General features: G+C 55.6%; 1 protein-coding gene across 1 annotated transcript in view; it reads left to right on the top strand.

The window, feature by feature from the left end:
* Positions 1-24247, top strand: part of RBM19 (RNA binding motif protein 19) — a 118652-nt gene that overhangs the window by 74043 nt on the left and 20362 nt on the right. The window contains exon 22 of the mRNA XM_061141852.1: positions 10869-10974. Coding sequence (XP_060997835.1) covers positions 10869-10974 — 106 coding nt within the window. The remainder of the gene's footprint in view (positions 1-10868; positions 10975-24247) is intronic.

Below are 24247 nucleotides of genomic sequence, written 5' to 3'. Positions count from 1 at the left end.
AGGCATGCGCACTGGCACGCCCTGGCAGCCCCGCTTTGCTCTGTGGTCCATGTTCAGTCTCCCCGGATTGCCTTCCTCTTGATGCATCAGGAAGTGGGAGGTGCTGTTGGCAGCTGTGGGCTGCTGATTGGCACTACCTTGGGGGAGTTTCTAATCCCCCCAGTGACTAGAACTTTTCTGCTTAACCACATATGCCCCTTAAGATCCCTTCAAAATCTTACGAGCTCAGTGAAAGTTCTCCCCGTATTTGTAAGATCTGGTTTCTCTTTTTTTATCCTTCACATCCTCCTTGTCTTCTTCCACCCACCGTCCACAGTCCCCAGTTAGGACCTCGTGGATCACTGGGAGACTTGTGCCCTTAGCTTGAGGTGTCAGAAAGGGCACATTAGTTTGGGAGAGTGGTGTGGGCCTAATGGCAACCAACTTGAGGTCATCTGGCTTCATGACATGCAATCCTCCCTAGGGTTCTGAGCGTTAAGATGGATCCAGAAGAAATGACGCTGATGGGGCCCTTCTGTGTGGATAGGGATGCGGCAGAGGAGGGGGCGGGCACTGAGAGGAGGTGCCAGGGGCTGAGAAGTGGAGCGGCCCCGCTTCATCGGCCTGCTCAGGAGGTCTGGCCGTGACCTGGCAGCGGGCATCATGAGGGCTGTGGGCCACAGGGCAAGGGGTGTCTGTCTGCCCAGCACACCATGCCCACTCTGGACAGGGCGTCCAGCTGCCTGCCCTGTTTAGCATGGGAACTAACCGCACCCTCTCCTGCCTCATAGAGACCCCAGGAGGGTACAATTCTAATCCAGTATCAGCGGGCTTAGAGTCTGGTGGTGAGAGGGGGGCCTGGGAGTGGTCCTTCTCTGAGCGAGCAGCGGCAGCGATGGGCAGAGGCAGCAGGTGTCAAAAGGCATCAAGCTGTACCCACGTTTAACCCCGGCTGCGGACTTCCTGGATGCTCTCACCCTCATTTCCTGTTTTCTGCAGTTACCGTGGAAATATCAGGCACCACGGAGACCACTGCAGGAAGTCAGATACGCAGCAGATTAATTCTTTAATCAGATGTAAGCCCACCAGAAAGAGGCTAGAGGAAGGTGGTTTTTTTTTTTCCTAATTTTTTTTTTCCTCCCTCTCGAATATTTTCTGTACTGAGACTAACACCAAAGGGTGTTAAATTGGTTCTGAATGTCCAGCTCTGGCTGCCCACATTCTTGTAACGATTTCATTAGCCTGAATTATCCACTTTATTTTCTTGTAATGGGATTAGCTGTACTTCAGGCAGCTGAAGACCAGAGGGGCAGAATGGTGGTGGGGAGAGCATTCGCCACGTGTTCCATTAGCTCAGCCCGGCAGAGGCGTGGAACCCACCAGAGGGCACGCCCCAGGCCGCGGGCATGTCTAGGAGCTCTCCTTCCAAGAGGATGAGTGGACACAGGCTGTCCCAGCGGGCTCGCTCGGCCCGAGGAAGATGGAGAAACCTGGGTCTGGCTGAAGGATGCCTCCTTGGGGACAGTTGTTCTGATTATCTTGTAACACCGGTAGGACACACGGAAAAGATGGAGCACTGCTGCTTTTTTCAGGGCTCCAAGAATCACGCTGTCACATCTGGCCCTCTTAAGCTCTTCTCCTTGCTGGAAATGCCCGGGGTGCCTCCAGGAAGGGCCCTGACCTGCCCTGCCTGCTTCTTCTCAGCTTTGACCTGACACATCACAAAGGCTTGGGAAGAGTCACTCTCTTGGCCCCAGTACAGATCTGTGTGGAAGACAGGGGTGATACAGATAAAACAGCTTCCCTTTCTTCTTTACGTGCGGGAACCATGGTGTCAGCAGCCCGTGTATGGCGGGCTGATTATTCCCATTTTACAGATAAGGAAACCGAGCCTCAGAAAGTGGACGTCAGGCACAGGGCTGGAATCTGAAGCCATGTCTGACTCCAGACTTAGATTCTTTTGGCGATTCTGTGACTTGGCCCCTCATGGTCAACACTAGACTCATTCTGAGCATTCCCCCACTTTGCATAGTCCCAGGTGAATTCAAGGTTTCACCCGAGTGTTCAAGACAAAGTCCTTTCACCTGGAGGTGTGTGACTGTCTTACTTCTCTTTCTCTTCCAAATTGGACTTCCCAGCTGTGTTCCATGGAATACCAGTGTCTTGGGAGATGCTCATTTGAAGGGAGGAGAGATTGGATGGCTGGATGAGCTTGAGAAACTGTGTTTTCTCTCTCACTCTTGCAGATAAATCCTCCCTGCTTGAGATATCTTGAAGGCACTGACAAGGTCTGCAGCTGAGAAGCTTGCTGAGTTCTGTTTAGCCAGATCTCTCCTACATTTATTTAATTTTAGAAGTCTTCTTAGACCAAATACCTATAAACATCTTTCAGGACAAGTTTGAAAAATGTTGTTTTTTTAAAAAGTTACCTGTGATTTCAAAAATCTCTTTTTTTAATGGCATTTTCTGCTTGAGGCCTGTACTTGGATCCAAAAGACAATGTTCAGTCTGGGGCTGCGTCCTAAAGAATGGTGAGGGGCAGTTCATTGGCTGCATGTGTAGCCACCCACGAAGGTGTCCATGCCTGGTTAGGTGCTGTGTGGCAGATGCGATGGGAAAACCCTCTCTGTCCTCAGGGAGCCCAAGGGACCAGGAAGGGTAGGGAAGGGGCCCAATCTGGGGTAATAAAGAGAGGAGGAAATTCAATCACTTGGGAAGTAGACCAGCCTTTCTGATCGCTTAGAATCAAATCAGAACAGAACTTATATGTGGGGATGCTAAAAACGGGGAGTCGGATATCTTTGGCAACTCAGCACTGAAAATGTTTTGACTTTGTTACCAGTATTTGAAAATTCCCTATTTTTTCAAAGAGTCTGGACTGCAGACCTCTTTAGATTAAAGATCTCCCCAGCTGGCTGTTCGGGCTGGGACCAGGGGGTCCCTGCCCACTCTGGAGCAGTCGTCCTCAACCTGGGCATGTGCACCCTCACCTGGAGGGCTTGTTACCACCTGGACTGCCGGGTCTCCCCAGAGTTTCCGATTTCATAGAGAGGAGTGTGCTGAGACTTTCTGACAAGCCTCTCAGATGACACCGATGCTACAGGTCCAAGAATCGCCCAGAGTTTGGACTTTGCCAGTTTGCCCCAGCTCTTGGCCCCCTCCTGTCATCTGTCTGGCCCCAGAGATCTTTGACTCAAGGGCCGGCATGCTGTCCCTTACAATGTCCTGGTACATCTCAAGATGTTCTTAGACACCTTGCCCCCTTTCTCTCTCTCTCCCCCCTGATTATCAGTCCAGCCTGGAAGCGACTCAGCCAGGGTCACACAGGCGGTGAGGGCAGAGCCAGGCCAGGGCCCCTCCGCCAGAACCTCTCAGGAGAGTCTGGGCTGTACATGGAATGCAAGCCCCAAATCTGATTCAGAGATACCATTTAACTGCTCATCCCTGAGAGGGTCACACCTGCCTGCAGAGGACCCTGTGAAAGGCTATTGAGAAAAGCTAAGCGCTGTCCTCCACACCTCCTTTCTCCCTTTCTTGGAAACCAGTCCATTCTTCAGCCTCCAAGAGGCCAGAATGAAAGGACTAGTGCGCCGATGGTGATAAGGTAACCTTTCCACATCCAGCTCTCACCATGATGAGCGGTGAGTAATTGGAAAAGTTCACTCTAAAAGGCACTCTTTAAAAAGCGAGCGAGAACAAAAGAAGGAGGAACAACTCTGAGCTTAAATATGCCTCCACAAACTGGCTCCCAAACCCATTGCCCGCCCCCTCCCCCCCCCACCACCCCCCATGACAGAGTAGAGGCCCAATTGGGGGTCAGTACACACCTTTATAACCTTCCGGGGGAGTGGTCACTGCAGGTGGAGCCTCGCACCAAGACCCCTGCTCCTGGCTGCAGCTTGGCCAGGGTTGTCTGGAGAGAATGATGTCGTTGCTCTCCGACCCAGCAGGGCAGAATTCTGAACCCCCTTGTCTGGGCTCTGGTCCCTTGGTGAGTAATCCAGCCCCCCCCCCTCCCCCCAGCCCCATTTTGCCGGCTGGTCCTCAGTCCCTGCAGTTGAAGGAGTCCCTGTGGCTACTTTGGAAGGAGCATGGACCTCTGGGGGCCAAACATTCCCTGTGATACCATGTGGTTGTGGAACACGAGAGAGCGTCCTACAGACAGAAGGACTGCGTGTCCTGGCCTGGCCCTAGACACGCCGGTGTCTGACGCAGTCGCGTATGCCTTGTGTAAGATGGTCAGAGCGGAGGAGGGGGACCTGGCGCTCACCGGGGACTCAGCCAATGTCAAGTATGTGTTTTTGTGAATGTTTACAGGGTGTTTTCTCTGGGCTAGGTGCAGGCCAAGGTTCTGCACATGCAACAGAGACTAGACCCTGCTGTCTCAGAGTGATCTTTCTGTCTCCTGTGGTTCTTTCTGAACGGCAAGGGAAAGACAGGTAAACAAGCCATTCCAGACAGCGCTCAGAGGCGGCAGAGTGGCTGGTGCAGCAGAGGAGCAGCGTTAGAGTCTGGGTTCTGCCTGGAACGCAGAAGGCCTCATTGAGAAGGTGGCATTCAAGCTGAGACTGGATGACAAGAGGGTCGATTGTGGGAACGGCTCGGCACGGAGCGTTCTGGGTTATGGGAAGAGCAGAGTCATAGGTCCTGAGGCACGGCCAAGCTTGGTGGCTTTGGGAGCAGGAAGAGAGCGAGAGTGGTCAGATTAGCCTCGGTTTCCCAGTTTATGAGGCCGGAGGATTGGACGAGGCAGCCTCGGCTAAAGGCTTTGCTCTGTACACATTCCAGAAGCGGGAGGTTTGGGTGGTGGGTCGTGTTACCCGGCCTCCTCAGCTGCAGAAACCCACCTGTCCTAGATGGATGGGGGGGTTATCCTTAGGTATCCATTCAGCTCATCTGTCCCTCCATCCTGCTTCAGCTGGGGCCCTTAGCCACATGGCGACTCAGTAAGGAGAGGAGCCATGAGACGGGACGCTGGGCGAAGCAGCCGCCACCCTGCCACTAACTTACCTGGTGGGAACTACTCCGTGGGTCCGTGAATTCATGGACAGACTCTTCATCAGGCTGTGGGAACAGAGGGAGAGCAGTGAGCAGGGATCAGAAGCCCCAAGCTGTGGACACTAAGCAGTTGAGATGGGGAGGGGATTGATCCCAGAGTCCTCTCTTTGGACCCTTGGGCAGTGGTGAGGGGGTGGGGGGTGGGACTCAGCACCCGCCTACCAGCCCAGGATCCCTAAGAACAAAGTTTGTGTCTGGCCCACCCTCACCTGTCACCCGGCACCTTGCACACAGAGCCATTTGGCCCACTATTGATAGACAAGGCAGACCGCGCAGACGGCCGGTGAGCAGAGGTTCAGGGACAGACTGCCCACTTGGGGTTCAGCCTGGCTTATGACCACCTGTGGGACCTTGGATGGGTCACTTCACCCCCTGTCATAGGTAATGACTCAGGGGGTGACCTTGGAGAAGTCACATAATTTAAGCCTCAGTTTTCTCCATCTATAAAATGGGCACAGCAGTGCCTAGATCATGAGGCTGATGTGAGATCGTGTGCAGCCCATGTTTAACACAGTGCAGGGCACGTGGCACTGAGAAGGACCGGAGGAATAGATGGATATGTCACGTGTGTTAGAAAATCGGTGGTGGCAGTGGTATACTGGAGAGGTTTCTAATACCAAGAGATTTACCCTTTTTTTCTTGTTCCAGAAGGAACAGAAAGAAGCCTGCAGTTTATTCTTATCACAAAACGCGTCCTTCATCTCATTCTTGTTCAGACCACAGTGTTGTTCCAATTCTGAATCCCTTGGTTGGCAGCTGATTCTTCCCCCTTCAGTAATGCCTTGAGCACAGGTGGAGAGATGTTGGACTTCCCCCATGTGACTCAGCACGTCTCCTGGGACCCTGGTTCCTCCAGTGGATCCAAATAGGAGAGCGATAAGGACTTGTGTCCTGGGAGCAGAGGGGCCGAGGCTCGCGAGGGCGTGCCTGACCTCCACTTGGTGTCAGCGTGCGGGCTGGAAGGTTAGCCTGCGCATGAAGCCCCCAAACCCAGGCATCAGAGTAACTGCAAAATCATCAGATTCGGCATCTCTGGAAGGCTCTCTCTCTCTGTCTCCCCCTCATTTCCTTCCCCTCCCCAACACTTTGGTGGAGGAGAGAGAGGCTGATTGATCCCTTTCAGTAGCAGAGCCAAAAACATCCCCCCACCCCCCACCGCCTGAGCAAAGTTGCCATCCAGGACTGCAGCAGGTCTGGTCACAGAGCCTCAAGGGAGGGTATCCCTACGCACGCGCACACGCACTCACACACTCACGTGTCTACGTTCAGACCTTGTATGCAAACACAATTTGCATGCCTGGACTTGTTTATGAGGCCCAGGCATAATTGGCTTGCCTTGCTCCACACCTCGGCACCCCCTCCCACCTCCCCTCCTCCCCCACCCCCACCACACCTCGAAAGAAAGGAGAAACATGACAACAAACTCCAGTTGTCGAAAGCCCACGAATCCCCTACCAGTCACACCCTCCCCTGGAGTGGTGGAGATGGGGGTGGGGCTGCAGTGTGGGGGGGAGTGATCGGTGAACCCGAGGTGAATGAAATAATTGGAAAAGTGAGGTGTGAGTTTGTTACTGAAGTGTGAGCATGGTGGGGGAGGGAAGGCGGGCCATGTTTAAAAGCCCAGTATGTCCTCCTTATTCACAGCTTCTGATACAGTAATTGCTATTTTGTGGTTTCTATTATCTACACAGTGGGGAGCATCCGTGTCTCCTTCCCAAGCGGTAGAGTCTGGGCTTGGGTAGGGGCAGGTGGCAGGGTGGGGTTCCTGGGTGCCCTGTCATCTTCTCCCTCTCTGGTTCCCTGGTGGCCCTGCCCAGCCTCACCCAAGCCTCTGCTCCCAGGAGACACACACAACTTCCAGCAAAAGCCGCTCTTAAACATGGCTCCGTGGGCTTTGCTGTCAGATAAGAACCTTAATAATGGTTAGTATTTATATATCGCTTATCTCCAAGGAGCTAAAGATACTTCACTGATTTTCTCCACCGCCCTATCCCCCCCATCCCCCCGTCCCACCACACCAACCTTTTTTTCTTTTTCTATTTTAATTCTCTTTCAATATCTCTCTGAGATCATTAGTGTCGGCTTTATTTTCTCCCACACAGTAGTTTCAACCAAAGCCATCCACATCCCCAACAACTGCCAGGAGTGAAAGCTGGCTTGGGTTTCACATCCTGGGCCATGGGGCTTAGGTGGGCCACTTGGCCTCTTCGGCACTTTTAAGTTTTCTCATCTGTAAAAACAGGAGGCAGCGACTCTTAACCCACAGTTGTTGTAGCTGCAAACAGTATATTTAAAAGTCCTAGCACGTCACAGGCACTCTGTCGTTGGTCGCTGGGGTGACAGCCACAATGACAGTGTCTTGATGCTCCAGCCATTCGTTCTGGGGCTTCACAGGTAGCGGTTCTAAGATCTAACCCTAATCTTTCATCTGTTTCAGAAGCCCGCCTCTCTCTTGTCACATTCTCGGAAGAAAGATGGGCCCACCATCACCCTTCCCCAGTCCCCCAGAGGATACTATTGTTCAGTCTCTGTCAGGTCTGACTCTTTTACGACCCCATGGACTGTAGCCCACCAGACTCCTCTAGAGGTCTATGGGATTCTCCAGGCAGGAACACTGGAGTGGATTGCCATTTCCTCCTCCAGGGGATCTTCATGGCCCAGGGATCAAACCCATGTCTCCCACATTGCAGGCACATTCTTTACCATCTGAACTACCGCGGAAGCCCCCACCCCACAAAGAATAGTTTTGGTTTTGTTTTTTAAGCTCCTCGGGTCCTGGGACACAGCATTTCCTTGGCTGTAGATGTCTGTCTGGACAGCCTTGACGGGCTGTGACCTCCACCTTGGCCTGCCGTCTTCCTGGTACAGGACCCCAGCTCCCTGGTCCCCGCCCTCATCCCTTACGGATTGAGGCTGCCCATCCATCCAGGCTTTCCCCGCCGAGCTCTCGTATCCCACTTCTCCAGGCCACGTGAGCATGGCTCCTTCAGCTTCTCCCCATCAGCTTTATTCTCCACCTTTTAATTATTTTCCTCGCCTTTCTCCGGACCCTCAGCTGCTTACCATGCATAGGGCGTCCACAGCTTGCAGTGCTCTGCGGAGAGGGAGGAATTAACCTCACCAGTCTCTCCCTCTGTCTGTCTCGCGTGCACACCCACACACAGACACATACACACACAGGCGAGCTCCCCTCAAAGGAGCCAGGGCCAGGCGATTGGAGCCCCTGTGGGCAGAGGCAGGGGGTTTGCACACAGTGCAGGGGTGGAAGGATCTGGAACCGTCAGCCACCCTCACTGCAGTCTTGGCCAAGTCACTGGACCCCTCAGAGCCTACACAGGGCAATCCTTGCCGCCCCTACACTCGGCCTTCCTGCTTCACGCCAGACAGGGCCACACCCCAGGGACAGAAAGAAAGTCCCCACTCCTGAAAGTGGTCCCCTCCAGATAACTGAAGGGGATGAAACATTGGGCAGTGGAGAGAGCTCCGGGTTCACATCAGACTCTCCCCAGCTCACTCTCCAGCCCTGCCGCCTACTCGCAAGAAGCACTGCCTCCCTGAACCTCAGTTTCCGCATCTGTAAAATGGGCATGGTGAGACCAATGATAATGAACGTTTGTGCTGTTGGTGTGTGTACCCTGTGGTCTGGTTCCTCCACCCTCCAGGTGTGGGTGTGATGTCCCAGTGGTCATGTCCCCCTTCCACTAGGGGTACTATTTCTTCATTCCAAAACTACCTTCAGACATCCACTCTGAGCCAGGCCCGGGGCGCCTCGCCACAGATCCAGTGATGAGCAAGATAGAAAGATGTGGTTTCCGCTCTCGCAGAGCTGGGTTCCAGCCCCAGGGGGAGGCAGAGAATTACTCGGGTGTCCACATGGCAGCACCCTGAAGCACAGAGGGCCCTTGACCCCCAAGCAGATCGGCCAAGGCTGCTGCCTTAAGTCAAGGCCTGAGAAAACCTGGAAGACGGGGCAGGAGTGGAGGGCCGGGCGGAGAGACCAGCGCACCCATAGGTTGTGTCTGTCCAGCACCCAGCATGGCCTGGATGCATACGGGTGCCTGCCGAGGTCCCCTGTGCCCGAGAGCCTTCTCAGACCAGGTTTGAATCCATCCGATGTTCCTGCCCCCACAGCCCCCGTGGCTTTCTGAAGAACTTGGGGCCAAAGGGCCGCTTATATTTACCCAAAGGGGCCTACCAGAAAGTGTGTATGTCCTCTGCCTTCTGAGTCCGAGGCCAGCCCTGGAGGAGGCGCTGGGGCTTCGCTGGAGAAAGCGGCAGCCTGTCTGTCGTGGGGCGTGCCGGCCTTTAGGTGGCAGAATAAAGCAGGGTTTGTGGACTGGGCTCCACTGGGCGCTCTCTCACCTCACCTTCCTGCTCATCCCCACCTGCCCAGCCTCCGGGCCCTTCCAAGTCTGCCATGAGCCCCAACTGGGGCGGGGGGAGCTGGGAAGACCGACAGGGTGCCTCCCCCAGCCCCTCCCGGGAGTAGGCCAGCCTCCTCGTTAGCAGCCCCCCCACCCCCCGCTCAGAGAGAGGCCAGGAGGGGGAGTGGAGCGGCCGGGCACGCGCCAGGGAGACGTGCAGATTCATTTTGAGGCCTCATAATGCCGCATTTACACACCATCCTGCCTCCAGAAATTGGGCTGGCCGATGCCTGGTCATGCTGGCAGGGCCGCGGGTTAACTCCTCGGATTTAGCTTAGATCATTTCACGAGGGCTTACAGCCTTTACTGTGTTTTTTTCACCCAATCGGTCTCTGGCCCCCGAGGCATCCTGGACCATCATGGGTAGGCACATGTGCCCCAGCACCCGCAAGTGTGTGTAGATTTTCAAATAAAATGATACCTCTCTTCAGATGCCGTGCACATTAAATATTTATCGGCAGCAATCTTGTGCGTATATGTTTGATAAATGGACCTGAGGATCAGGTGGGGGTGAGGGGAGTGGGATAGGGTAAAAGCAAGGGAGGCCTCATCCTTTTGTCCCAGAATTTCTCAAAGGTTTGTCCTTGAGGGGCAGGAGGTAGAAAGGAGGGGAGGGGCTGGGGGGATGGCCAGGGACCGTGTTTACCTGTCTGATCCCTATTGGGAGGGGGCGGGGGTACGAGCCATTTTCTTCTCCGGAGCTTGGCCTGACTTCAGTTCAGTTCAGTTCAGTTCAGTTCAGTTCAGTTGCTCAGTCGTGTCCGATTCTTTGCACATATCAAAACCCATTGGCAGGCGGGAGAAGTGGAGTTCAGAGGGCGTGGCTGTGTGTCATTCAAGTGCCAAGCGCTGAAGGAGCGTCTCAGGTCCCATGTCTGGGGTCAGGGACTCTTCCTGCTTACACAGTGCGGCCGTGGGGCCGGTTTCAGGTCAGGAGACCGTGCTGACCCCAAGTCCGGGGCCCCCGGCGCACACATGAGCAGGCCCTGGCCCTGGCCGCTGCCTCCCCAGCCTGGTCAGGTATGCAGGAGGCTGGATCCCTGCCCCCCACTTGCTGAATATTTACCCCTGCCCCACAACTCCCCAGGGGCAAAGGGCGGACAAGTGTATCTGCCCATCAGAAAGGAAGGGAAAAGTCTCCATCAGCCAGGTCGTCCCCTTGCTGCCTGGTGTGATGACCAAGGCTGGAAGGGAGGAGGCCACCCACGTGCCCCCACCAGGGCATGTGCTGGCCAGTGGGGAGCCGACACCAACACGAGTGTGGGCACACATGTGCGGGCTCTAAGCACCCCGCTCTAATGACTGGCAAGGATCAGTGAGTGGGGATCGGTCCTGGCCCACCCTCACATCCGCCCCCAACCCGGCTCCAGTGCAGGCAGTTCTGAAACTCGCATGTTTTTGTTCCAGCACCTTCGGGGAGCTGAAGACCGTCCGCTTGCCGAAGAAGATGACCGGGACGGGCACGCACAGAGGCTTCGGCTTCGTCGACTTCCTCACCAAGCAGGACGCGAAGGTGAGACCAGGGCCCCTCCCACCCGGCCTCTCCTTTTGGGGCCGTTTTGCCAAAGAAGCAACAAGGCCTCTTAACAGATGAGGGTGCCCCCCCCGCCCCCCGCCCATGTGGGTTTCCTCTCCACTCCTCCCCACAACCCTGCTAATTTGTGTGACATCCTTGGAAGAGAAGACCCTGGGTTTCGTGTTGGAGGAAGGGGCAGTTCAGGGTCAGACAGCAAGCGTGGGAGACACTGTGGAGAGTGTCGAGGGAAGCCGGTGGGTGGTGCTCAGTGGGGCCGCCACCAGGCAGCCCAGCGGGAACCCCTCAGGTCACGTCTTTCCCTGCTTCTTCCCACTGCTGCCTGGGGCTTCTGTTTTGTGCTGGTTTCAGGTGAGGTCAGGCCAGGCAGGTGCTGCCGTGTGTAAGCATGGGTGCAGAGCTACTTGAAGAGAGCTTTTATTTTAGAAGCAAGGCGGCCTCTCCGGGTCTGGGGCTTGGCGCACGGGGGTCCTGAGTCCTCGTCCTCTCTACCCAGCAGCAGAGAGGGGCAGAGGCCATGTGACCCGGTTCATTCAGCTGTGTCCGTGGTCGCTGGGCTCCCTCTGTGAGCCCGTGCCACGGCCCGCCCGCCCCCACCCCAGGGGCTTCCCTTGAGGGCTCAGTGCAGCAGGGGGCAGCTCACACTGAGGGCTGGCATGCGCCCCGCCTGCGAGGAGGCATCTTCGGAGAAGCAGAGTGTTGGTTGGGAGCACACCCGTTCGCCTGCTGCAGGGGTGGAGCTGGAGGTGGCAGCTAAGAGACACAGCTGCGGCCTTTGTGGGCCCTGGGGAACGCGCATGGGCAGAGAGGGTACCCCGGGACCCCGGCAAGCCTGCCAGCCAGCCACCTTTGTCTCCGCGTCTTGAACTCAAGTGCCTGCTTTGTTGACACGTGGCCATGTTTGTCCAGACATCTGCTCTTCTTTCTTCTCGCCTGGCAGCCCTTCCCTTGCCTCCCATCCTCGTGGCAGGAGAGACCGCACCCCCTGCATGCTGCCAGCTCGTGCACGGCCTTGACACTCACCAGCATGGGGTGAGGGATCCCCGTGGCTGGGCGGGAAGCTGGGAACAGCACATCCAGAGCACGGCTCTTAACGGCTGGCCACTCTGCTTTCTCAGCTTTGCCCTGTTCCTCAGTCTCCTCGTCTGTAAAAAACGGGACGATGACAGGTCCCACGGTCGCGGAGTGAAGGCGGATGGTGACATGGGTCCTGGCACGCGGTGCTCATTTGCGCCAGCCCAGGTCCCTTCAGGGCCACCAGCCCTCCATCCATGGACAGGAGAGGAGAGGCCTGCAGGATAGTGCTTTCTCCACTGCGTCCATTGAGCCCTGAGCTTCCATGTTTGTGTAGAGCCACCATCATCTTCTCTATGTCAGGGAGACTGTGACCGGAGGAGAAATGAAGGGGCTTCACTCCTGGTCCCTAAATCACACCTTTTATTCAGGGACAGTTGGGTTTCCCAGGTTGCTCAGTGGTAAAGAATCTGCCTGCCAGCATAGGAGATGCAAGAGACACAGGTTCAATCCCTAGATCAGGCAAGTATCCTTGCCTGGAGAGTTCCATAGACAGAGGATCCTGGGGAGCTACAGTCCATGTGGTCGCAAAGAGTTGGACAGGACTGAAGCTACTTAGCATGAGACAGCACAGCCAGGGCTGGCTGTCAGGTCACAGACTCTACAGCCAGGATCCTAGTACTTACCTGCAGTGTGACCTTGAGGGGGGGTCCGACATGCCTCAGTTACCCCCCCTATAAAACAAGAGTGGGATTTCCCTCATCCTGTTGTCGTGAAGTTTGGATGAAGTGATAGTCTCAGAATGGGATTTGGCCCCCGTGAGCTCTGTGTGTTAGCTGCAGTGAGAAGGAGGATGGTGAGGCTAATGGTGGTGACGATTTGAGAAGGCAGCATAGAAGGAGCAAAGAGAAAGTTGTTAGCACTCCTCCAGCTGGAAGCCGAGGCCTCTCCCCAGAGCTTGACGGCAGAATTAACGTGGCTCTCAGTGCCCAAAGGGTGGGACCAGACGTGAGCTTCCAGCCTTGAAATTCATGTGCCCCCATCCCCAGGACACAGTCAGTATCGCTTTGTTCCCTGGGATCATTAGAACGGGGCAGGGGGGTGGGGGTCCGCAGGTGGGCAGGGCAGTGCCAGCGCCCACTTGGCCAGCACCCCACACTGGAGGCCAGGCTGCAAATGTCCTCTGCCAAGCCCAGCACAGCCCTCTGCCGATTCATGGAGGTGGCTCCTCCTCCCCCGCCCCCATTCCTTCTCTCCCTTCCATCCTGGGCTCCAGGAGGAGAAAGGGCAGTCGAGGACAGCGAGGCTGCAACCCCACACCCCTCCGGGACTGGCTCTCGCTGCCCCTCACCTCAGACAGGCGGCAGCCAGGCTCCAGAGCTGCCCGGGCCCCGACGTCCCCGCCTCTCTCAGCGTCAGGACGGCAGGCCCTTTGTGCCACCGAGGAGGAGCGAGCTGGTCTCCCGTAAAGTCTGAACCTGCCTGGAGCGCGTCTCTCCTGCAAAGATCCCTTTGCTCTTTTTGCTTCCGGAGGAGCCGCCGTGGCTTCTCCCTCTCCTTCTCCCCGTCTGTCTGAAGAACTTTATTGTCTCCCGAGTGGAACATTCAGCGCTCTCCACTGACCCACAGCGCCGTGCGCGCTGCATATCAGTGAATAGAATTCTGAATATTGTAAATACCTGGTTAGCTCAAGGGTGGGCGTGAGTTTGAAGAGAGAAAGCAACACTGGAAGGAGACATTGAGTTAGAAAACCCCGGAGATCCTTTTTTTCCCCTTCTCCAAAGACAGCACTCATGGGAATCCCAGGGCTGGCAGAGGGGCCTCCAGGACCTCTCCCCCTCCCCCATTTCTCAGGGCAAGCACCCTCCCTACCCCCAGTGGTTCTCCCTTTGAAGACCTGCCTTAGAAACCCTTTCCAGTTCTTGACTGAACCCTGACCACTTGGCTGTCTCACCAAGGGCTTCATTTCATCCCCGTTTCTCTCCCCCACGTGAAGATGAGCAGTCAGGCACTGTCTTGACATCAACAGCGACTGAACCTGAAAATGTAAGCCTCCCACAGGGGCCCCAAGAAGTCCTCAGACAGGAGAAAAGGCAAAGGGGAGGAAAAAAGGGGGAGGGGGACTCCTACGAGGGGTAGAGGCAGGGAAGAAGTAAAGGCTAATTGCGGCACCTCAGGTCTGGAGAGCAGTGAGGAGACGAGGGCAGTGAACCCAAGTGTGTAACTCGGCACAGGGCTTCTCCCTGGTACCAGCTGGTCCACTTCACCAGCTGGCAGAGGAGAGAGTTAGGCTCCCTGGTCAGTCCCCGGAGGTATCCCTGCAGCACCCAGGTCTCTCTTTGGGCCCCGCACACGGGCCATCTGCATCCTCCCCGCACCCAGGGATTCTCAGCCTTCTGACCTTGCTCCATGACCCCATGTTCCAACCCAGCACATCCTGGGGAACTCCATCATCTGTCTGCCCCCCACCCCGGGGGTCAAGCGTACACCCCCAAATAGGAAAGAGAATGCTAGCGCGAGGCTCCATGGAGAGCTCAGGGTAACCAGGCAACTGAGGACAATAGTCAGAGGCTGCAGCCGGCTGGGCAGGCTTTGTGTGTGACACGTACTCGGCACACGCATTGTCTCGTCCCAACCTGCGGCAACCCCGGAATGCGAGAGAGGTTTGCGTTAACTCGCTCCCAGGTTTCTCCAAGCACTGGCTAAGCTCTGTGCCTACAGGGCCGTGGGAAGCCGGGACCTGGCTCTTGCTGAGATGTTAAACTGGGGGTGGGACCTGGCCGTCAGCCCCTGTCACAGGCTCCCAGAGCTGGCAGGTTCTCCCAAACCTAGGGCGTATCACCTGATGCCCCAGGCATAAATGTCAGCCCCTCTGAAAGGGCTGCTTATTACCTGAACCTCCAGGTGCAGTGAGCCTGCCTGTCTCAAAGAACCTTCCCCCACGTGCTGGAAGGAAGCAGGGATAAAGGTTGGTGAGGGCAGACGGGAGGTCCCGAATTCAGTGATCTTCTCCCGTGGCCTGCATCTGCCCTTACATGTAGGGGTGTTTGTAGTGTCTTAGGCTCACACAGTTCTCTGGGCCCTGATGATGTTTCTGGAAGGGGAGCTCCTTGGCACTGATTTAAAAAGCACATCCACTTCTAAAAGCCCATCTGGGCATTCGCATGCATAGGCTTAAGGAAGCCATTTGACAGATGGAAAAACTAAGGTTCAAAGGGATGGGGCCACTTGGCCAGAGCTGAGAAACCCCACATGCCCATCTGATTCCAAAACCCACGTGTTAGCACTTCCTCCCTTCATTCACATATTCACTTAAAGCGAGTGTTGGCTGCAACCAGACAGTGTGCCCAGCCCCTCCCCAAAGAAAAGGACTCACCAATTAGACATTTTGGAGGAAGGCCAAAAGGCTGTACCTTAAAACGTCTCTTGGGAACAGGCCCAGGATGGAATCAGCTCCTCCGTGGGCCCCAGAGAAGTAGCGGGCCTCCCTTTAGGGGCCTCCACAGCCCCAGTCTCCGTCCAGCCCTCCCAAGCCTCGGAGGAAGCAGTTTTCTACCTGGGCGAGCGACCTGGGATTCCAGACCAGCTGTGTCCCCGCCTATTGGCCGAGAGGCCACCAATAGCCATTGGGATTCCACGTTGAAGCCGCCACCTTCTCTGTCTTTACCTGGACCGCCAGTTGGTCACCGAGGAAGAAGAGCAGACTTGAGGCCCAGCAACCAGAACATTCTTTTTTTTTTTTCTTTTTCTTTTCCTCCCTATGCATGCGCCTTTAATTTCTCCCTTCCCCGAGCCCACCGAGCCTTTGTACTTTTGCAGTTGCAGCTGTTTTTATTTGCCGCCGCTGCTGTTGTTTTAAAAGGTCTATTTTCACATGGAATGTTATCCAATTAGCAGAGCAATGTGTTGGCTTAAATAAACACTTGGGGGGAGCCGGCAGTAGGGAGATGGGATGGCGGGCGGGTTGGCAGGCAGCGTTCTTCTCACTGGTAAACAGCCGCAGCTTTAATTGGGGGGTCGCGCCAGTTGACATCTCCTTTCCCACTTCTCACTTTTCACATGCTGCCGGTGGGGGGGAGAAGGCAGGGAGGGGTGATGTGGGCACACAGCCTCAGGCCCACTCCAGTTGGGGTGATGCTGAGCGTCTTGTAGGGGGAGTCCCATCGGGCCTCTCTGCACCAATGGACCTCGCCTTACAAATTCCACCAAAACAAGACTGGTGGTGGGAAGAGGTGATGGTGAGCAAGCCAGACAGAGCTTCTCAAGGCAGAGACAGCCACCTCCTCTCTGGGTGCCTGGCCGTGGTGCAGGCGCCGTCAACAGCTATCGCCATCAGGCTAGTGATGGTGTGCGGTCTGCACACGTTTCCTTATCCGAGTGCAAGGAATGCAGAGAGTACAGCCTGCTCCGAGGCCCCGAGGGAGTGCAGCCAGGGACTGGAGGGGACACGGCCCCCTGGGACTGAGGAATCCAGGCTGCGTCCTCCCCCGGGCGGCCCGTGTTCTAGAAAGGTAGGGCGGCACGGTGTTAGCAGTGTGGCCTGTGAAATCAGAGCTGCCTCCTTCCATCCGTGTGAATGTACGCAAGGGGTTTCGTGTCCCCGCACCCCAAGTTACTCATCCCCACAACCAGAAATAATAGTACTGCTGCTTGAGGCAGCTGTGAAGGTTAAGTGGAAGGATGCATGCCAAGCTATTGCCATAGGCTTTGGCAGAGGGCCCCAGAGAAACAGAGGCAGTGGTGTGTCCGGGCCCCCTGGGGGGTGGGCACGCTGCACTTTGGAGACTGGGTGTCAGTTGCCTTTGTTTCCTTAACTGGGTGCAAATCCAGGAATTAGGGTGCTATCCCCACTGGTCTGTTGAAGCATGTGTGTTAAGTGTGTGTATTCGTGCCTGTGGGGTTTTTATTTATCTTTAGCTTCGACTGCACTGAGTCTTCATCACTGCGTGGGCTTTTCTCTTGTGTCAAGCGGGGGCTACTCTCTAGTTGTGGTTCGAGAGCTCCTCATAGTGGTGGTTTCTCCTGTTGGGGAGCGCAGGCTCTGGGCATGTGGGCTTCAGCAGTTGTGGCACTCAGGCCTGATTGCCCCGCAGCATCTGGGATCTTCCCGGACCAGGGACCAAACCCATGTCGCCTGTGTTGGCAGGTGGACTCTTAACCCCTGCCTGGACCGACAGGGAGCCCTCATGCTGGTACTTTAATTGCAAGTTTTGCCTAGTTCCTATCATCAGGCCCCAGGGCTAAAAGAAAACACGTTTGAATCCTCAGCCTTGCACTTCAGAGCAAGGATTTGGACTCAGCCAGCACATTTATGGGCTGAGAACCCGGGATCAGGACAAGCCACCCTCCTCAGACTAGCAAATGTTCATCCATCGTCACCGGGTATGAGTGGCCCAAAGCGTGCCCGCGTGCTGCCTGCATCCCTCCGTATGTCCTGAAGCTGCCCCACCCCCGTGGGGTCAGCGTGGAGGCCACAGGGCTCCACCGCTCTGAGAAGGGCTCAGGTTCAGATGTCCTCGTCTCAGATTTACTCAGCGATCTAGACCAGTTCCCAAGGAAAGGTAGCCAGCCCAGCCCAGCTGGATGGCCTTTCTCCCTCCCAGCAGCACAAAGCCATCATCATCTTGAAATCATATTACCAGGAATTCCCTAGCAGTTCTATGCTTGGGACTTCAGGCTTTTTGCTGCCGAGAGCCCAGGGTTTAGTTCCTGGTTGGGGAACTAAGGTCCTACAAGCTGTTATGGCACGGCCAAAAAAAGTGATGATGGAACTAAACTACCAAGGGCAGGATCTCAGGGCCCAGGAATCACAGGCCCTGAGTGTGTGCCAGGCGCTGGATTAAATGCCTAGTCAGGTATTCTCAGCCTCAGGAAGCCTGAAGCTCCACCACTTTATAATGGAGAAAGCGAACACTCAGAAGTTTCTTGTCAGGTCACAGGCAAGAAAGCACCAAGACCAAGCTTTCCGCGCCGCTGTGAAGCCCACGTCCATCGCCAGACCCCACCGCTTCACTGCCTGGGCCCTCGGCTCCCTGGGCCGGTGGGGGGGGGCCTCTTTTTCTAGTGGCTCTCTTCTCCCTCTCCGAGGTCAGAGGCCATGTGTCACCTTCCTGTTCCCTGGTTCTGTCCCTTCATTTGCTCTTAGTAGGTCCTCCAGTGATGTTGAGTAGAGCTGACCTGTGTGGATGGATGGATACAAGGTAGAGACATCTAGTCATCCGAAAGATTTAGACACACGCCTAGAAAATGGGTCCCTGAGTGTTCCTTAGAAAACCGCCCTCAGCTCCACGATATTGGACCTTGGAGTGGCCCCGGGTGCTGGGTGGGGGGTCCCCAGTCGGGGTCACCAGTGTTGTGCAAAGAACCCCATTTATTCAGGGGGCCAGCTCCTCCTCCGTGGAGGCCAGAAGCAGCTGGAAGAATTGCCAGAGCTCGCTTACAGGAGTCGAGGAGTGTTGGCCCAGGGACGGAAATGATGTGTCCCTCAGGAGCACAGGACGTGGTCCAAAAGGAGACGGTACCGAACATTCCAGGGCGGCGGCCCCCCCTCCCAGGAGCCACCAGCCCCTGGTGTCCGACGCCCTCGGCAGAGAAGGAGCCGCGGTCCCAGCGGGGCCAGTGCTCCAAGCTCACGTGGTCGTTCTTGGCTGGCACGGGCTGTGCTTCCTCCAGGCATCAGGGCACAGATGGTTTGGGACAGGTTGGCGGCGTCCGTGTTCAGGTGGATCTGGCATGTGCTGAGAGATGCTGCCCTCCCTCTTGGCAGGAGACAGCAGAGGGGCCGAGAGATGCCGCGGTCTTCTCGGGACAGGAGGCCTGGCCTGGGTCCCTGAGACGGGAGTCCTGCCAAGGGCATCGAATAGGCTTTTGTTGCCAGGAGGCAGAGGCCCGTCTCCAGGGAGAGTGGGGGAAAGACCGCCTACCCGGCGCTGGAGGCCAGGGCTCTCGGGGGCCCGCAGTTGGGGGCTTAGGTCAGAGGAGGTGAAAGAGGCGTGCTTCTTGGATGGCCAGGGCAGAGAGCCGGGTGATGGGGACAGCTCCGGACCTAGGCCTGAGACCTGCTGTCTGAAGCGGGCCGTCCATCTGCCCGGGTCAAGGCAGAGGGACTTGAGGCGGCCATCTGCGTCAGCAAACAGAACCCAACCCCAGATGGTTCAAGGGAAGAGAGAATCATGGAGGGGTAAGAAGGGCTCAGGGGCTCACCAGGAACCATGCAATCCACCCCCCTCCAAGGGCCAGTGACAGTGGGAGCTGCTGCCACCTTAGGCTAAGGGACCTTGAAGGGACAGGTGAGGGCTTGAGCTGTCAAGGGGGAGCCACCAGCAGGAGCTGTCATACTAGAGGGAGGGAGTGAGCGAGAAAGTCCCCTGACCTCTCTGACCCCTCCCTCCAATCTCCCATATGCTTGTCCTAAATTGAACCCAGGGCCCATGAGCCCTGGTTATCCCCTACGGGAGAGTCACCTCGGAGAGGGGGGCGCAGAGGAGGAGCAGAAATAACCAGCACGGGCACATGGGATCGTGATAGGAAGTGGCCCCAAAGTGGCCCAGTTAGGGGTGGATGCCTTGTCTTCTGTGGCCTCCTCCTCTTTACCAAACTACTGCATCCTTCGAGTTCCATTCTGCACCTCCAGGCTTTGGTGGTGACCCTGCTGGGGGACCGATCAGGTGTTGGGCCGAGTCCTAGTGGCCCGAGTGACTTCCCATCCTGAGGTCCCGAAGTCACGCATGTTGGGAGTAGGGTCTCCTGTCCATCTCGGTGCCACACCCAGGAGTGTGTATGTGTGTGTGTGTGAGGTCTTGCCCTAACCAAAGGCAGAGCCTCTGCCTTGATGGGACAGACGTACTCCTTTTCCTGCCGCCTGCACGGACTGAATCCAGGGGCTGGGAGAGCCAGGGCAGGATCCCTAAGTCCCAGGCAGCCCTCCGTCTCCAGCCGGGACCAATCTCAGCGTCCCTCCCGGTCTGGAGATGTTTTCGAGATCCTTGGTGGAGAAGACTCCAAGGCCTGTTCTGTACCTACTGAGCACATGTTGTCCTGAGCCCTGTGCTGGGGGCGGCAAGGATAGAGGCCTCCCTTGGAGGTTCAGGTCGAGCTGGGGAGCCCGGCACACAAGCAGGTGCTGTAAGACGGCTGGGGGTGCAGGGCACAGCATGGGGGGGCTGGAGTCTGTATTAGGGGAGCGGGGGGCCACCAGCAAGTCGGCTCTGACGAGGGGAGCCCTTCCGAGGCTGAGAATGTTGTGACGGCTCAGGGCTGGAGCCCCGTGGAGGCTGAAAGGATAAGTAGGAAGGGCCTGTACTGTGCTGTGCTTAGTCCTCAGTCGTGTCCGACTCTTTGCGATCCCGTGGACTGTAGCCCACCAGGGTCCTCTGTCCATGTGGGGTCTCCAGGCAAGTAAGCTGGAGCGGGTTGCTGTGCCCTCCTTCGGGGGATCTTCCTGACCCAGGGATCGTACTCTCCCTTTACAGTCTGAGCCCCCAGGGAAGCCCAAGAATACTGGAGTGGGTAGCCTATACCTTCTCCAAGGGAACTTCCCAACCCAGGAATCAAACCGGGGTCTCCTGCATTGCAGGCGGATTCTTTACCAGCTGAGCTACCAGGGAAGCCCGAGAAGAACCTTGACGTGCCTACAGACCTTGGCCTCTGTTTTCCTCTCCTTGAAATGGGAGCATGATCTTATCCTCATGAGAAGGCTGAGGTTCATGTGCTTAGAGTTCTCTGAAGCCCAGAAGATCGGTAATCCTGGGTGTGCAGGCCCTTGGATGGCAAGAGAGGAACACAGGCACCAGAAGTAGGATTTGGCGAGAAGCAGAGAGCTGGGAACAGCTGACTTTCCACTTCCTCCTCCGTTGGGACACCCAGCCCTGCACAGAGCCCTGGGCAGCCCGCCATGACTGAGGCCCTGCGGGCATGCCATGCCTGGAGCTGAGGTCGGGGAGGCTTTTCTCTGTGGAGAAGATGGCGTGGGTTGGGAGGAAGCTGCTCTCAGACAGCAGGCCAGAGAGGCTGGAGCTGTGCCTGGACCCTTCCGCTGCACTGGCCCGAAAGCTCCAAGGTCTGGGGCTGGGTCTCCCCCTCACCGTTCCTCTGTCTCAAATGTAACAGGCTCCTCTGGGCTCTTTTTTTTTTTTTTTTTTTAAGCAGATCATTCTTTTAAAATTAATTATTTCTGGCTGCGCTGGGTCTTCCATGCTGTTGTGCGGGCTTTCTCTAGTTGGAGCGAGCAGGGGCCACTCTTCATTGTGCACAAGTTTCTCATTGCAGTGGCTTCTCTTGTGGAACGTGGGCTCTAGGCTCATGGGCTCAGGAGTTTCGGCTGCCAGGCTCTAGAGCACAGGCTCAGTAGTTGAGGCGCATAGGCTTAGTTGCTCCACGGCACATGGGCTGTCCCGGGCCAGGGATCGAACCCATGTGCCTTGCGTTAGCATGCAGATTCTTAACCAGTGGACCACCAGGGAAGTCTTAACCATTTCTTTTTTTAAGTCCTTATTGAATTTGTTACAGTATCATTTCTGTTTTATTTTTTTGTTTTTGTTTTTTGCCCCAAGGCATGTGGGATTTTAGCCCCATGACCAGGGATTGAACCTGTAACCGCAGGGATTGAACCTGTACCCCCTACAGTGGAAGGTGAAATGTTAGCTGCTGGACCACCAGGGAAGTCCCCAGGCTCTTTTAAGGAGGCCCAAATTACTCGGGATTACCCAAGGCCAGTTTTAGCCAGGAATCACTGTCCTTCCTGCCCGGGACAGTTTGAGGCCACTACATTCCAACCAGTGAGGCAATGGGGCTGGAAACACAACCTGATTTCCTACTCACCTGAGGGGATTAGAACCAGGAAGGGTAGTTCTGCTATTTTTAGAGATTCACATATTGTGCTCTAACCTCAAATACAAAAGAGCTTTCGTAGCCTACTTACTATTGTTCCTGCTCTTCAGCGTGGCAATGGGAAGTCAGGGGCACACGTCATAATAATAACAACAGCCAGCCTTTAGTGAGAATTACCGTGTGCCAGGCAGTGCGGTGTTAGACTTAATAGTTCACTGAATCTGCGCAACCATTCTTCTCTGCTACCTCTAGATTTACACATGGGGAATCTGAAGCTCAGAGAGGTTAAGTGATGAAGCAGGGATTTGAACCATAAGTAGGCTTAGACTGTAAAGAATCTGCCTGCAGAGCGATAGACTCAGGTTCGATCCCTGGTTCGGAACAATCCCCTGGAGAAGGGAATGGCTACCCACTCCAGTAGTTTTGCCTGGAGAATCCCATGGACAGAGGAGCCTGGGGGCGTACAGTTCATGGGGTCACAGGAGTCAGACACGACTGAGCAACTAACACACAGACACAGCCCAGGTCCAAGCCCCCAGTCTTAACTGCCATGCACCCTCCTGTCTTAGAGTGAAATGCCCTTCCAAAGAGAAGGGGATGAAAATTTGCAAGGGGTGACAGAGGAGGCCGCGAGACAGAATTTTTAGCATTTCCCACAGTGAACAGGGCTTCCCCAGTGGCTCAGCCATAAAGAATCTGATTGTAATGCAGGGGACACAGGTTCAATCCCTGGGTTGGGAAGATCCCCTGGAGGAGGAAATGGCAACCCACTCCAGTATTCTTGCCTGGAGAATTCCATGGACAGAGGAGCCTGGTGGGCTATGGTCAGTCCATGGGGTTGCAAAGAGTCAGACACAACTTAATGACTTTACCACCATCACAGTGAACAGAGACTGCTCCAGGCTTTGTGTGGCACTGGAATGGAGAGCAGATAAGAAAGAAACACAGATGTGACGATTGGAGCCAGAGAGAGGCTGGGGCTGGAGCATCATGCCTGGACCCTCCTTCCAGGCTCCATTATCGCTTCTTCCGACTCTGACTCAGCCCCTCCCAGAGGCTGCCACTCAGCCACCCCCACCCGACCGTGTCCCCGGGACCACCACTCCTCAGGGACCCTGGTACCAGGATGGAGTACCCACCCCACCAGACTCCCGACCAATTTCTCTCCCCCCTCTTAATACCCCAGCTCCCCAAGTCAGGCTGTTTCTCTGCCTTGCCAGCTGAGAACGCGTGTGTTTTAAAGCTCTGAATGGGCCATTTCGGCTCGGAGTCCAGATGCATTTTTATATCTGTGTGGGGAAAAAAATACAGAGGCTCGGCTGGCAGTCAGAAAGACTTTTTAAATTAACGTTTTTTTTAAAAAAAGGAAAAGTTTCCTGCACCTGGCCCCTCTCAGAAAAGCACAGAGAAGAGCAAAAGCATTTCTTTAACTTGGCCTCACCCACATTTAATTTTTAAGAGATAACATGTCCCACCCACCTTGCCCAGGTACTTTTCAGATGTAGCTGTCTATCAAATACTTACTCTGTGCCACCCTCGGGGTTCGTGCTGTGTAAATCTCACAAGTAACCCCGTTTTACAGGTAAGGAAACAGAGGCTCATAGTGGGGCAGTTGGCTTACCCAGGATCACGCTTGTCTTCCTAGGCTGCCGTGGCTTAAAACAGCAGAAATGTCTTTTCTCACTGTGGGTGCTTGCTAAGTTGCTTCAGTCGTGTCCAACTCTTTGCGACCCCATGGACTGTAGAGCCTGCCAGGCTTCTCTGTCCATGGGATTCCCCAGGCAAAAATACTGGAGTGGATTGCCGTGCCCTCCTCCAGGGATCTTGCCGACTCAAAGATCGAACCTGCATCTTTTATGTCTCCTACATTGGCAGGAGGGTTCTTTATCACTAGTGCCACCTGGGAAGCCCTCTTGCAGTCAAGACCAGAGATCCGAGATCAGGGTGCAGAAGTGTTGGTTTCTTCTCTGGAAATCTCTGTTCCATGGCATCTCCTAGCTTCTGGTGACGGCCAGCATTCCTTGGCTTGTGGACACCATTCCAACCTCGGTCCTCACAGGCATTTACCCTGTGTCTTCCCATGGCCATCTCTTGTAAGAACGCCAGTCACACTGGATCAGGGGCCCACCCTGCTCCACCATGTCCTTGCCTTAATTTAACTGCAGCTGCAAAGACCCTCTTTGCAAATAAAGTCACAGCCTGATGGGGCGTGGAGGGGGTGGGGGTGCCCGTGTCAGGGCTAGGATTTCCATGTATCTTCTTTGCGACAGGGACCCAATCCAACCCGTAACCATCACAGTACAGATGAGGTTAGAGAGGGCTTGATTCCGGTCCAGACCACTCCCGGGTACACACTGCCTCCTCACAGCATCAGAGAAGCCAGAGGGACACTCCCCCCATAGCATCTCTT

This window comes from Dama dama, chromosome 5, assembly GCF_033118175.1.
Source record: "Dama dama isolate Ldn47 chromosome 5, ASM3311817v1, whole genome shotgun sequence".
In the NCBI taxonomy this organism is placed as follows: domain Eukaryota; kingdom Metazoa; phylum Chordata; class Mammalia; order Artiodactyla; family Cervidae; genus Dama; species Dama dama.
The sequence above is the reverse complement of the archived record's forward strand: the minus strand, read 5'-3'. Positions and strand labels throughout refer to the sequence as shown.